Raw genomic sequence first — 15,426 nt, forward strand, 5'->3', positions numbered from 1 at the left:
TAAAGACTCAACTTGAATTTAAATTAAATTCACAGTATTTCTATCTCAAGTTCTGTAGATTAAGTACTTTCTCAAAGTAATTCTGCTATTATTTATACCTCTATTCAGAGGTATACACTATACAGCACAACTTTTTGAAGTACAAAATATGTCCTTATCTTCAAGGCAAGACAAACTAATAAAACCCTCACTATCCTAATTTCTCAAAGGTGCACACTAAAAGTAAAATAAGACTTTAAGTATTTTTTCTTCCCAACTGGAACGTTAAAGTATTCTCATTCTTAAAGGACTTCTTGGCTAATATCTTTCCTAAAAGCCACTGGGTTATATTTAAGACATGAAAAGTCACAGTATTACAGCACCTTCATCAAAATCTCTAATTTGGGGTTGCCAGTCACTGTTCCACCCCTTTCTCCTACTCCAGCTGTGCCAGCAAACCATTTACTGAACTAAGCTGGCAGAAAGCTGATACTGACTGCTGTATGCTGTTAAAGTAATAACATAAATGAAAATCACATCTCTTGGCATGCATTTTTTTTCTGTTTGCCTTGTTTCCTTTCAGATACATTTGATGTTATGGTTATCTCATTCTGCGAATACTCACAGACTGTTTTACAACTTCTCCCCACTCAGGAGCCACTCCATACTCTGGATTTTCTTTCAAGAACCTGCACAAATCCTTCAGAGGGGGAGCAAATGCACCCCCAACCTGAGAAGCAGAAGATAGAAATCAGTGAATATGTGACAACTGATAAGAAAAAAAAGGCAACATTAATACCTGACAATGTTTCATTTACCTTTTAAATAACACAGTACAAATAAAGCTTCACGACACATCGTCAGGGAGCATGATGCAGCTTTAGGCTGACTCCTGGTGACAGATGTGTACATGATTTGTTCTAAATCTACTAAACTCAAACTCATCTACTGAGCTCAGTTCAAGACCTCAATATTTGACACTCCCTCCCAACTAATGTTTAATATTTAATGTTTATTTAGACATGCAATGAATGGAAGAGCATCCACATGAACAGAGAACAGTAAGTCTTATCAAGTAGGTTGTAAATATAACCCTGTTACTTTTCCTTTATTCAATAAATAATTCTAATCTATCATTTCAGTCAACTTCTAAAAATACTTCTTTTAAGAGGCTCTGCCATCATGAAGTTAAGTTCTTGAGTTTTTATACGCTAAAAAGGCCAAGTTAACTTACTACTAATAAAAGAATATAAGCAGGAAAGTAAGCTTTTAAACTAATGAGAGGTATTATTCAAATCCAGAAAAAAAAAAATCCAGTTTCTGCTTCGTTTTTTCTTTAAACTGCAACTTAAACTCGCATTTTCTAGGCCACTTTTGGTCCCTCACTCCCTGCTACTCAAAGTATTACAGAACTAAAAAAGAAAAAATTAGTTTGGTGATACAGAGAAATTGGCGATAACTTATACAAGGAAAAACAGAGATTAATAAAGTATACAAGTACCAACTATGAAGTGGAAATTTGAGGGGAAAAAAGTCATCATGAAAACTCAAGTTTTCACAGCAAACAGAGATCATATCCCTCACTCCTTGATCCTCAACTTTGACAAGATCCCTCAGGGCACAGCTTTTGAGGAGCAGTCACGGATCCCAGTTCCAGGAGACTTACAACCTTTCTGGCTCCCCTTTTAGAGCTGCTATCTCAATACACTGAAGAGATTAAAGACTCAAATTCTGCCTCGCTCTCCTGTACAGATGGACAAAGCTTGTGACCTTAATACAGCAGTATATAAAAAAAAACCCATCCTGCTTCCCTTGTAGCTCCTCTAAGAAAAAGAAGCTGGCAGTGCCACAAGGGAAAGGAAAAATGCTCCATACATGGACACAACAGCTCAAAGATTCCCCCTGGACTGCTGCTCTGATGCTACACTGACATTCAAAGACCATCACACACATGTGGCCAGATCTGTTCAACAGACACCAGTAATGTTCTGCATGCTTTTCTTGAGCATTGCCTTTAGTCTCCCCCAGAACCTATTCAAATGTATTGTGCTGTTCCCAAACTTTGACCACCTGTAGAAAAATGCAATTCAATGCTTGCTCTCACATCTTCCACTGCTGCCTTTTACCACAAGAAATCCCCTTCTCCTTTTGTTCTCCTGTTACCCTACCATTTCACCTAGAAAAGTGACTGACAGCCAATACCTACTGGGGCATCCATAAAGAATAAACACCAAACATTACTGGAAAAAAAGCAAAATAATCCACTACACAGGATTCCTTCAATTCCAAAAGGACAAGTTTCTATGCCAGATACGCTACTAATACAGGTTTAATTGTACCAAAAATAGTAATTTTGAAGATTACAAAAAAATCTCAGACTTCTGATGAAGTTGCCACTTTGATCCAATATTTTCAGCATGTATTTTGTTGGCCCTGCCTCTGTCTGACTCAATGACCCAAAGAGTGCACCATACCAAGTGTTCAATTCATAAACCATATGCTAAGTTTCTGTATATATTTTTCGTATTTTCATAGTTGCAAAGAATTTTCTAGAAGATTCTAACTGACTTTTTTGTTCTGTGCCAAAACTTTAAAACAAAACCTTTCATGTGTATACTGGAAAAATTTTAGCAAGCGTAGTATATCAAGTTCTTCATCTGGAGTAACTTTTTATCTGGGGAGTATCAGAATGGGAACAGTATCATGAATACCTTTCTTGCATTTCTTCTATTAATGAGCTGAACACGTTCTTCACCAGTTAAACTGTTAACATCCAGTTTATTGGGGTTTCGACAGCGGTGTCTTTTTTGTTTAGGCCTCCCATCGTGCAGCTGCATCCTCTGTCATAAAGGAATTAAAAAGCCAATTATCTTTCTGATATAACTGCTTTAAAACAGTAAAATCTCTGTGCATTCTCTTGAATGCGGCATTAATTTGAAGCCAGCTTCAACTTTAGAAATATTTTGGCAACAATAACTATTTACTAATCATGATAATTTAATAAGTAGCCCAGTAAACTACATCATCTCTCTGATGCCTCTGCCCATTGCTTTACTAATTTTTCAGTTTTTAACAGTGTTTTAACTGTCTGGAAGATTGCTGCAGTTTTGTATTATCTTCATGGAGAAGTAAGGTTGTTATTCCAGATATCACACACATGATTTTCTTACATTCTGCTAAACATCAACAAATCTCAAATTCGGAACTAATAGTATGGGAAGATGATTCCCTCACAAACACCACTACCACAGCACTGTATAGGTATGAGGTACATCCCACAGTAAGTTCTTTAATCCTCTTGCACATCGCTAAATATACTGTTACACATTTTCAGCTCCCATCATCAGTGTCATGGTAATGAGTTTTCTAATCCTAGATAATTTTTTAAATCCTAAGTGAAATAATACGAAGATCAAATGTCTTGATTTAGTATTGCTTTTCTTGGCAATTACATTTGAGACACAAAAGGAAGGCCTGCAGACCTCATGCTGCAAAAAGATATGCACATTTTCCTTTTCCTATGTGGAACAGAAGAACAAGGAAATAATTCTCTGTAACACAGAATACAAACCCAAATACATCATATGTGAAATATTTTACTACTTAGCTAGGAAGAGGTCAAAGAAATACTTACAGGAATACAAGCTCCTGAATCTTCAACATATCCAGGATGTTCTTTAAGCCACCTTTCTAAATCTTTTCTTTTAGGGGCATCATCACCGGCAAGCCTTGTTCCATCTTTTAGGTTAATAACAGGAACTGGACTCTCTGCATCAAGCATGCCTTGGGACTGTGTGTAAGTGAGTGCTGGGTTTATTCCTGCAACAACCTGGCAGGAGTTAATACCTGGATTAACCTGGAGAAATTAAAAACATCTGATTTACCGCACTGAAAACAAACCATCACAATTATTTCATGTATGAGTCAATGAAAGCCACAGTTTTGCAGATCACACTCAAGGACTTGGGCACTGCTCATGCCACAGAAATCCCTTCAAGTCATTGCCCAATTAGGTCCCATAACAGATGTTACAGGAAGGCACGTCCAAGCATTGCTATGTCAAGCCACACATTTTTAATAATACATTGTTAAAGTTCACCAGAATTAAAGTCGTATTTTAAAAACAGTTCTTGATATTGTATGTATCTAATATTCAATGACACTTCACCAGTTGTCATCTGTGTAATCATAAACTATCAGCAAAAAAATATCCCGAACACTAAAGTTTTCACTACAGGTTTTTGTGGAACAGAGACAGCTAGTTATGCTCAATTAAGCTGCTTATAATAATAATTTTGATCTTATATTTTGGATAGAAGAATCAAGTTTACTTACATGGTTAGGCTGTTTATTTCTATTCATAAAGAGGACATCAACCCCCTCCACATTCTTCCTTCTTCCTCGTCTCTTTTTGACTGCAGGCTGACTGTCAACTATGACTCCATTGGCACTGGCTGTTAAATGACTGGAAGTACCTAATAAATGATGCAATAAAACTTGTGTCAGATACTTGTTTAGAAAGAGAAATATATCTGAATAAAAAAAAGGAAATAAAATTATTTTAATTAGTGTAAGTGCATGCAATTTCTACATGTAACTAAGATAAGCTAAGATAAATGGCCCTTTGCTTTATCACTGTTTAAAACATCCTGAGTATCAGGCTCTGAAAGCCACTTTACTACAATTCATTACTGCCCCTCCACCCCTTCCAAATTAATTTGTACAGGGATGATAGCTGTTGAAAAGTGTTGATAACACATACACAAAGAGGCAGACATCCCTAAATAAATGTTTAGCAAGACCTAATGTTTTGTTGCAAAATTTAAGCAGAAGCCGGCCTAAATTAAGTACCTATTTCTAATAATTTCTAATATTTTAATCCAAATGTTAACTCCTTACTTCAGGCTCACTTTTATTTGCCAGAGTAAACCTGCTGTTACTTTTGTTATGAAACAGGCTGTAGGTTTTTGGCTATAAATCAAAAATTGTTTCTAGATTATTGTCCTCCACTGCCTCTTTACATGAGGCACAAGAAAGATTACGGAGTCTAAACTGGCAGAGACATAAATCTGGAACTCTTCATCTTTACTTACAAAGTAGCCACATTAAGTTCTGAGTTAAACTGATTACTGTCAGTGTACAGTGATGCACTTTATAATTATTAAAATCTTTCTCAGAGGGAGTTTACAGTGTACAATGACATCATTCTAATACATGAACATTACAGTAATTGACACTGTGAGAAAGTATCAGATGCTCCAAACTGGAGAATGTCTCTGCACTGGAGAAAATTTCTCCAGACTGCAGTTTAGAACAGCACTGCATGCACCTCTCTCCATGTCAATTCATGGACATAACAGAGGAACCCAGAAGATTTAATACTAGATTACCATTCTGCTCTCTGGTATTTCATGTACCTGATTTGGGAAGTGATTTTTGGAAGTTGACAAGGCTGGTTTCTGAAGCATTCTGGAGTTCACGTAGCCGAGCCAGATATTGCTGCTGACCCAATGCACCCTCCTCACTTTCAAATGGCCTTTTCTGAGACAGTCCCTGCTTCTGAAAAGTCAATTTCAAACCACCTTCCTGTTAAATAAATGCCAGGGTTAGAAGAGCTTCTGCTGAAGCAGAAAGAACTACTTTATAATCAGGATTTTCACATACAGTTACTCCAGCAGACTTGAGAAAGAATGAAAACACTGTGTTAGACCTTATGCAATCTTGCTCTTACATGTACAACCAGAATTTGAACAGAAATCCAGACACTGATAAGGTGTTTACCTCCTGAATCCTACTAAAAGAGCAAACGGTCACGTATTTTTTGTGCTACAAACAAGTCTCAAACTACAGCTAAATAAAATGTTTGAAGCTTCTAGCCTGCATTTAAACCAGGAAATTTTTCCTGTAATCCTCTAAAAGACCATGAAATAATAAAGTGCTTGTTGAAATGTTTAAAAAAAACTGAACAGCAGAAATACCTTTTTATACAAACCAGATTTGTTAGAAACAGCATAAAACAAGCTGTCTGAGGAAGCATCAGCATGGCAAAAATTCAATTCAGAGGGAAAAATAATGATTCCATCCAGTGGCTTATGCAAATTAAAAAAGAAAAAAAAAAGAAAAAAAAAGAAAAAAAAAAAAAAAAAAGAAAAAAAGAACACAGAAAAACCCCCTCCCCAGAAAACCAAACCCAAACCCCAAACACTGAGTGCCCAGAAGCAGCAGACCCAAATACCCACAAACAAGTGTGTGAAGAAGTGAGAGTGAGAGCAGGCAGCCACTTGCAGGTAAAGCATGCCGCACACCGCAATCGCAACCAGGTCCTAGGGCAATAAAAATAAACATACGTCATTGATTTTCACTGTAAACTCCTTTTCTCGTACATGCTTCTTCACCTTTGACAGCTGGGGAGACTGGTCATATTCTTCTTTTACAGCTGCAAGGGGGGGTGTGGGTGCACTGGGCTCACTGTACTCTGCAGCTGCCCCTGAGCTGTCCAGGAGTTTGGTGGTGTAGAACGATGCCACTGTGGTGCTGTCATAGCTCCTTCGGGCTGAAGGCCATTTACCCTTCAACACTGTCTGACAAATGCTGTCCAACCGGTTAATCATAACTCGATCCTAAAAAATAAGGAGAAAATAATTTTGTAAGACCAATGCTTACCAACTCTGTTACATTTGTAACATACATGAATTAGCTCTTCATTCTACAGGGAACAGAAATTGCAACATTTTTATCACTTGGACTTGGAGATTTTGAAGTTCCTGGATTTGTACTGATTTGCTGTAAATCTGTGAAAGCACTTCCATACTTAATTTCACTATGTACCTCTAAACAAATATGCAATTTCATTCATCTGTACAGGGTCTGGCAAACAACTGAAATACACAATCTCCCTGATTTCTAAAGGAAAGAGATGGTAACTACCAAAGCAGTATTTGTATGTATGGCTTCAACTCACTGCTACCAGGATCTGAACCTGTGAGCAGCACCATAACATACAGCAAAAAGCATTTATAAAACTAAATCTACAGATAATTATTCATACCGCCTTTTAGCTTCCAAAACCATGTAATTCCTCATTCCAATCCTTTGGACACTAAACACAGATAACACTTCACACACCTCCATAACACACAATTCTTAAGTCCCAATAAACTCAGCTAAGTAGCTGAGGACCACAGAAACAACTGGATTTCCTCATCGTTTCACAGTTACTTGTCAAATAAAACTTGTGACTGTTAAAATTACAAGTTCTGTAAGCAAACACTTATTTCTGAGTTCAAGATTCTCCCCTATATTTTACACTTTGAATGTCATTTTTTACAATGTGCCAAGGACCTGTGACATTGAAGTTATGCTCCCTTTCAAAAATTATGAAAAATAGTATCTAGATTTAAATGCATGTTTCAGGAGTCAATATAACATCTAAAACATCCTGAAGCTCAAATCCTACAGCTATTTCCCCTGCCTCTTGGTTCCAACATATTTAACAGAGTATTAATGTTAGAGCCCATCTTCAACTACTACTTTGATTTTCAAAGCTGCATTATGCACTTGCCTTTGGCCAGTAGGATGCAGCCAACATGTATCCACCTTGTAGGAGATAACCAGAATTTGGTGTCCCATTGTTCATCTGGAAACTGTCTTGTGTCTCATCTTGTGTGGTGCTCAGAGAGGCCACACTCTCTTCATCATAGGCTTTTATATGTGGAGTTCCTTCTGCTAAATAAAACCATCAAAATCATTATGTTGTAAGGGAATTAAACACTAACTGTAAGAAGTTCAGGTGAACAAAACACACGCAACAATGTTCAGAGAAAGTCCAAACACAAAGTTAAACTGAAGAATTAATCTCTTAGGTTTTTCAAGCTGATTCTTTTCTAAGGATGTAAATTCTACACATATTCCTGTTCGCATTTCGAAGCTTAAGAGAAGTTGAACATTTAGCTATTTGGAAACAGACATGCTTCAAAGTAATCTAACAGACAGTCTCCACTTAACATATTTCCTCTGTAAGACAACATTCACTAAAGTATAGAATGAAATTGAAATCAAAGGTGTCTATCACCAGCACATAGCAAATCCATTGGGATAGTACTTTAAAAAGCAGCCCATTTAATTTATTGCATGGAATACTGGATATTCCATGCCTTGAACATGTGTGCCTGCATAATTCAATTGTTCAATTTTTAATCACTGAGGATTTTTTCCTATTATCTCTCCAGTGTGTCCTCTGGCTTTCTTACATTTCATCATTAGTATTTCACTTTTGCCTCCATCCAGACAATAACAGAAGCTCCATTATGAAATGGGGAAACAGTCTTAAAAATAGTGTTGCCTGAAAATGTAACTACTACATCAGCACAAGGAGTAAGAGGGGGCAGCTTTTCAGAAATTAAATTTGTCCTTAACAATAGCTCTGATTGAGCCATCTGATAGAAACCAGCACTCCCTTCTGAGATGCTTCAAATGTGTAAAGTACTCCAAAGGGTCATTTGCCCTTGTACAACCTTGAAATTAAACCTGGGCTTAAAATTAAAATACAGATGAAGTAAACTTTCCAGCATTTACCAATCTCTTCAACACCAACAGCAAAATCACCAAAAAACCCCCCTAAAACAACAAAACAAAACAGCCAACTGATTCATGGCATTCTGCAGTCTGAGGTAGGCAGGGTTATTTGCCTGAACAGACTGAGCTGGCACAAAACAAGGCTAAGAGATGGACTTGTAGCACACTTATGGAATCCACAATCTCCAGCTGAATATTTATGTTATATAAGCATTTCTTTGCTGCCGTTGTTTTACTGTTTGCATACAACTGTTTCCTTTAAAAATGTGCTTTCCCTGCTACTGGCAGAAGCACATCAGTAATTTTCTCTAAGTGGCATTTTACTTGCCTAGTAATCATTTCTCCAGTAAAGTGACCCCATGGTTTTCATTTGTTATTTCCATGGACAAGAAGATCCACCTGATTAAGACAATTAAAACAACCTTTTTCCCTTAAGTATTGGAAAAAAACAATTTTAATCCCACTGCCTACCTTCGTTTTATTCCCTTCTCTATTACCATTTGTATCATACAGAGAAATCTTTCTACATTCTGAGTTTCAGTGGGGGAAGAAGAGGCCACTTCACAGCAGCAAAGTACAGAGTGTATTAAATAATGAATGGCTGGGTTATTAAAAACTCTAAATCACTTTATCAGAGGTTTTTGCTTCTAGTTTGAAGCTTTCACTGTGTCTGAATTGTGTGGTCTTATGTGCTTCAGTATCTTCAGTCTTGCCTAAACAGCTTTTTTTAAGTGAATTTTTTGAAAAGTTTAAGTGTTTGAAAATTTTCAGTGCAAATACACTGTTTGGGCACCTCCAGTTCACAACAGAAAGCAGGTGACATGACTTGAGTTTGGACAGAAGGAAAGCTTGCAGGTTTCATGAAAGAACAATGAGGAAGCTACATAGACAGGTGAGCAAGAGTGGAAAAAACAAACAGGGAAACCTAAAGGATCTTCTTAGAAAGAAAAAGAACCCATAGTAGGGAATACACACACACAGAGTGTATTTCCAGAAAACACTGTCCAATTCCATTCTCCTACACATGAACCTCATGCACAGCAACCTTGCTTAGGGAGCCAGCCAACATGTCCTAAGTACCTCACCCAAGGCACTGATAAGAAGCAAACAAAAAGCAGTATTCCTGAAATTCTTCCAACTCACTTGGAAGAATCAAGCGAGTATGTTTATTTACATTTACTTTATGTTTAATAAAGTTCACTTCTGTGGGATTTAAGTCTTTTTTAGACATTGTTCCATTAAGAATAAACTAATTCAGTAAAGATTAATACTGCAGAAGTAAGACTACACACATACCACGTTTCTGTGCCTCCTCTTCATCACTATCACTCTCTTCAGACGATGATGATGACGACGACGATGATGATGAGGACGATGAGGAAGAGGATGAAGATGCTGAAGAACAAGATGAAGATGATGAAGAGCTAGAGCCAGATCGAGAGTGGGAACAAGATGAGGAAGACGAAGAGGATGAAGATGATGACCTGGAAGAACAGGATGATCTATCTGAGTCAGAGTCTGAGTCAGAGCTAGAGTCAGACCCCCTTTTGCTGACTCTCTGTTTTTTTGAAGCTGGGTTTGGAGTTAGAGGCTCTGTCCTTGCTGCCACCATGCGCCTGTCTGTCTCAGCCTTCACGCTAGGTCTGTGGTCTGTAATTTGTATTGGGGTGCCATTCTTGGGACTCAAAGGTTCAGATTTCAGTATTGTCTGTGTCTCCTCTGTAGACATAGATTCATCTTCAGAAGACTGAGGGTCCTCTTTCAGATTTTCGTTTTTAGCTTTTGTGTCCTCAAAAGCATTCACTTTAGCATCTGACAATCTTGACTGAGGTGTAAGAGGAGAAGCAGATAATGCCATCTGGTACTGGTGCAAGAGTGGAGTAGAAGTCCTTGAGAGAGTCACTTTGTTTTGATTATAGTTCCTCTGGGCAGGCATAAATGACAGTTCAGGATCACGAAGAATATGATAATCTGTCCTGCTAACTCCATGCTTAGCAGCTCCAATAAGTAAATCCCTGTCATGAGTCCCACATTCCCACCAGACAGGCAGGTCTGGGTTTGGCTGGCACAGCTTTAGTCGCTCAAACAGCTGGGGGTGTCTGAGAGCCTGTTCTCGCACTTTCCGCAGCAGCTCAATGCGGTACAAAGTCCGGGAAGCGCGCTCCTCTGTGATGGGCTGGATAAAAATGTTTGGGTCCACAAGCTCTGTATTGAAACAGAACAAGTGAGATTCTGCCAAAACAAACATATCAGTACTTTAAGTAGACTAATCAGTGAATTTATGTCTCCCCATTATAAGCTTTCAATTTTACTCTCAACATGCTTCCTTAATTCTTCCTCCCTCCTTTTTATCTTCCAACACGTGAAAGAAAAACCTTTTCAAGGTAAGCACTGACAACACAAATTTAAAAAGTAAAAACACACATACACACACACACCTTCTTTTGAGGGGAGACGACAGACCCTCCTGCACATTGACATAAATGCATACAGGTACTTCTCCAGGCTCTCATCAGTTTTCTTGTGCAGCCGAGCCATCGCTCGAAACTTGGTCCAGTCAAACCGTCCCCTTTCAGGGTCAAACACTACTCCAAATGTGGACACGACTCTGTAAAAGTCAGCTTCTTCTCTTCTTGTCCATCTTAACCAGCAAGAAGAAGATATGAAATTCTGTCAATTTCTTCAGTTTCATACATTATGTCTTTACCATTTTTTACATAAGGGCAGACTGAAAAAGTACATTTGCATGCTGCACATACCTCTGCTGTCTTTCAATCTTAGCAGCCATCTTTGGATTTAGTGCAGCTTCTTCATACGGAAGCTGCATCATACTGGTTTGTACTGGGAATGCTGGCTGGAGCTGCTGGGCCTGCCTGTTTTTACTGGTACGTTGATACGCTGTTATCAGGCGGCGCAGACGCGTTGTTAAGGCAGACTGAGTGGGCCAATAGATTTTGTCCCCTTCCATCATTTGTCCGTCTATATGAAAACCAAGCCATGGGAAAAATAAAGAATTTGATCATTGCTGGTGCCTATGGTTCTACAGTAGGTAATCTATGTTTTAGCTAATAATCACAGAATTAAACAATTCAAAACATAAAAGCAACTGGCTTAGATTTGGAGTTTTAGGGATTTACCTCCATCTGCTATTACGAGATCACCTGGGGATGAAACATCATCCTGTAAAAAAACCAAAAGTGAAGCACAATTTAAACGACAGCCCTCTCCAGAGATTTAAGTTAAATGTACATCTTAGAACAATTTCTGAATATGGCAAAGAACAAAAATAACAAATAGGTTTGGATTTACAGGGCACACACAACAGAACTATGCAACAATTCCCTACCATTGCCACCCACCCAGACAACTTCAGAAACACATTGAATAGGCTTTATCAATTTAGTGAAATACAGAAAAAACCCCCGAATAATCTGCTCAACAAAAAGGTGGAGTATTACATTACAAGTGAACATGTGTTAAATTGTCTAAATGAATGAGTGTTAAAAGGAGCTATTAATTGGTGCCTACTGTACCTCTATGTCATCTTTGAACAGTGCTGGTGCTGGTTTATATTCTGGATCTTCTACATCCCTGTTAAAATTTCAACACAAAAGAAGCCATTTTAGTAATATTTTACACTACTAACTGAAAAGTTCTTACATTCTTTTCAATTAAGCAAAACTGAATTAAATTTATCAAGATTTATATTTTCTTTTTGAAATTAAATTCACTGAAATTAAAATTAAATTTTTGAAATTAAAATTCACGGTATCCTTCGAAGGTATTCTTTGTGACCACAACTAAAAACCTCAGTGATGAGGCAATGAATAAAAGCAATTCTCTCTTTTCAGCAGTTATCAGCAGTTCTCACATTAATCTATTGGGGTCACTGGTCAGCTACACAAGACTAAGACATCAAAAGCTGACCTGAAATCAAGTTAAACAGGTCTGAAGCATGCCATCTCTGAATGCACTTCAGTGTTGAAGTACTTTTAGTATACCAACTCAAGGTAGAATCCTTGTTAACAACAAGTTACTGCATTTTTCACTAACTGTGAAATCCCAAACTTAAGTAGCTGTTATATCATTCCTCTTCTCCACCCTAAAGGAGTAAAACCAAAGTAGTATTCCTTACAACAGTGACACCAAACTCACGTAAAACTAGTTAGGAAGAGAGTAACGTGCAGCATGTAAGTTCAAATTTTTTTGCTTTAAAGCCCCAAAACATTCCCTTCCATACCCATCCATATAATCATTTGCTCTCTGTTCAGCAGCAACTGCTTTCTCATCTGGTTTTCCAACCCTTTCCAAGAAGCAAAGAGCTGGGTCTGCTCTGATAGTGTTGTATTTTTCATAACCTATAAAGGAAAAACGTGGCAAAAATTCAACTTGCAGAGAAAACAACAAAAAACCTCAAACACTGAATAGGGTGTTTTTATATTGGGGTGTTACTCACCATGTTTAAAAACTCCAATTAGAAGAGATTTATCTGCATCTGCATCCCACCACTCAGCTGGAACTTCAGAGTGGTCTGGCTCAGGAACCCAAACATCAATTTCACTGAAGAGAATCACCAAGAGCATACCAACATCAACAGAATTCAGAGGAAGAAATAAATTTTTGTATTTTCTTAGTACATTTCTACTTTATGTGAGACTTTAAACTTTTCTCTTCAAGCACACAAATACAATGAAACCAACAATATGAAACACCCAGACAGCTTGGTACTTTGTATTTGAGGCCAGTAGCAGGGAAAGAACACAAAAGCAAAACCAGTATACAACATTCTCCCTCTCTCAGTGAACTTCAACTCCCAGCAGCCTGTGCTTGCACAACTATGCAAACCAAGGATTATCTGTGTTAAAGAACATGGAAGGGACTTTCTTCACTAGTGTTTCTGAATCAAATTACAACTTTATCTGCCACAAGCTCCTGTAGCAGTGAGTTCAAGAATTTCCATAAACAGCAATACTTGCATTAAAAAAAATAAGTAAAAAGACAATAAAGGCATTAATGGAATACACAGCACATAATGAAAAGCATGGGAAAACTTGCCAATTATAATGCCAAGTACATAATTCTATCTTTCACTAATTTTTTCAGTCTATTTGACTCATATTATTTTACTTTTTATAGCTAGACTCATACAGAGGAATCAGGACTTCCTCATGTCAAGCTGATGAAGTGTTTAGTAAACAAAGAGAAAACAAAAACATGTTCCTCATAGCCTAAGGATAAACACATTTAGTTTTAGCATTTCTTATTTAGGTCTAGGCAGATTCTTGCAATTTTCATCTGACATTTGAAATAAACAAGTAAAAATACTCTCTCTGTAGTTCACCTGGCATCAGTTCCATCAAAGACCTTTTGGAATTCACTACCAATGACTTCTTGTTTTAAGTAATACAGCATTCTTACTCGAAGTAAGACCCTAAATAAAAAAAAAAGAGAGAAATACAAATATTACAATTCCAAAAGCTTTCAACAAGTGTGAATGGTTTTGTCTTCTGTAGTATCACAGAGACTTCAAGTCATTTTCCTAAAACATACTTCCTTCAGTTTGAAGGGGGGCAACATCCAGCTCAGGTGACCTAAGACTTTTTATTCTCATCACATTTACAAACTGTTTCATTGCAAAATTTCTTTCAAATCCTGAAGACCAGGGTCAGCAGAACACTCTTCACTTGCTTCACAAAGTACTGCTAACAACAGACTGCTATTTCCCTTTCCCTGCTTAGAGCATGCCCTTAGAGGCATGAACCTTTCCATTCCTTCTCACTCATAATGTGGTGCATGACCCCAATAACTTCTCCATGCTTTGCCTCAATTCTTGACTACAGCTGTATGAACTGTTCAAGCAGAATATGACAAGTTTTGCTACAGAAAAATAATTTATCTAAACTAAGATCTTTCACTGCCATGAATGACTAAGCTTTTACAAGCTGGTAGCTGAGATTCTCTGAAGCCTAGAAAACATGCCAGGGAAACAGCATGTAAGACTGAGAGGCAACAACTTCAGGGCTTTCAGTCTCTTTGATAAGCACTCCCACTCTTCAGTCCCTTGGCTGCTGCAAGGCATCCCAAACATGGAAGCAAGTGATCTCTCCACACACAAGAACAATTTCTTTAAGAATTGCAACAGAATTATTTTACATGTGAAATTATCTGTTCACTTCCAAATACACCAAAACCTGTTTATTCTAATCAAACTAACACTATTAAAACTCCTTTCTTCCTACTGCCACAACAATTTTAAAGTCTAAGACAATGAGAAACCAGAAATAAAAACAAACATCAAGACATTCACACTTCAGCTACTGCTTACTTGTTGCAATGGTGTTTTATGTGCTTTTTGTATCCTTCATCTTGCAACAGATGCTCTGGATTGTATTTTCGAAGCCATTCTGCTTTGTGTATATCGAAAGTGCTAGCCTGGGTCTTCACTTTTTTTCCTTTTCTTCCTCTAGGCACAGGAGCTGATAAGCCTATATAATGTAAAATATTAAAGGTATAGAAAAAGATGCCCACAATACTTACAGTTCCTACATCCCCTACTGGTATTGTGATCTGCAGGGCAGGGACAACACTAACACCAGTCTCTGTATGTCTTTTTCTGTCTCAGAGCATCTCTTGAGTACACATTGCCAGTAAGGACAAACAGGAGAGGGGGAAAAGAGGAGTGTGGTGTCTGGCACCTACTATGAAACAGAAAAGGTTCTTATGGACTGAAATGAAAACTCACACTGAACACCATTTGGGTAAGCCATCAGATCCAAGGCAAAGCAGCGATGACACTTCTTTGCCCATCAGTTGAACTGAGTGCTTGAAATAAATCCCATTTATTCCAATTAGGATGCATTCAGAGAGGGATTT

The 15,426-nt window shown here is 37.7% G+C and overlaps 1 protein-coding gene across 5 annotated transcripts in view; it reads right to left on the reverse strand.

Annotated features, from left to right (window-relative positions):
- Positions 1-15,426, reverse strand: part of CHD9 (chromodomain helicase DNA binding protein 9) — an 85,159-nt gene that overhangs the window by 3,878 nt on the left and 65,855 nt on the right. For 4 of the 5 annotated variants that reach the window (XM_056500510.1, XM_056500511.1, XM_056500512.1 and 1 more), the window contains 16 exons: positions 14,879-15,038; positions 13,895-13,984; positions 13,010-13,113; positions 12,794-12,911; positions 12,087-12,144; positions 11,691-11,733; positions 11,313-11,532; positions 10,992-11,194; positions 9,850-10,758; positions 7,541-7,704; positions 6,327-6,599; positions 5,397-5,565; positions 4,315-4,454; positions 3,614-3,835; positions 2,691-2,819; positions 605-709 (listed from right to left, as the gene is read on the reverse strand). In XM_056500510.1, coding sequence (XP_056356485.1) covers positions 605-709; positions 2,691-2,819; positions 3,614-3,835; positions 4,315-4,454; positions 5,397-5,565; positions 6,327-6,599; positions 7,541-7,704; positions 9,850-10,758; positions 10,992-11,194; positions 11,313-11,532; positions 11,691-11,733; positions 12,087-12,144; positions 12,794-12,911; positions 13,010-13,113; positions 13,895-13,984; positions 14,879-15,038 — 3,107 coding nt within the window. The remainder of the gene's footprint in view (positions 1-604; positions 710-2,690; positions 2,820-3,613; positions 3,836-4,314; positions 4,455-5,396; positions 5,566-6,326; positions 6,600-7,540; positions 7,705-9,849; positions 10,759-10,991; positions 11,195-11,312; positions 11,533-11,690; positions 11,734-12,086; positions 12,145-12,793; positions 12,912-13,009; positions 13,114-13,894; positions 13,985-14,878; positions 15,039-15,426) is intronic. The other variant, XM_056500513.1, reaches the window with a different exon arrangement.

Source organism: Oenanthe melanoleuca, chromosome 11, assembly GCF_029582105.1.
Source record: "Oenanthe melanoleuca isolate GR-GAL-2019-014 chromosome 11, OMel1.0, whole genome shotgun sequence".
Taxonomy (NCBI): Eukaryota; Metazoa; Chordata; class Aves; order Passeriformes; family Muscicapidae; genus Oenanthe; species Oenanthe melanoleuca.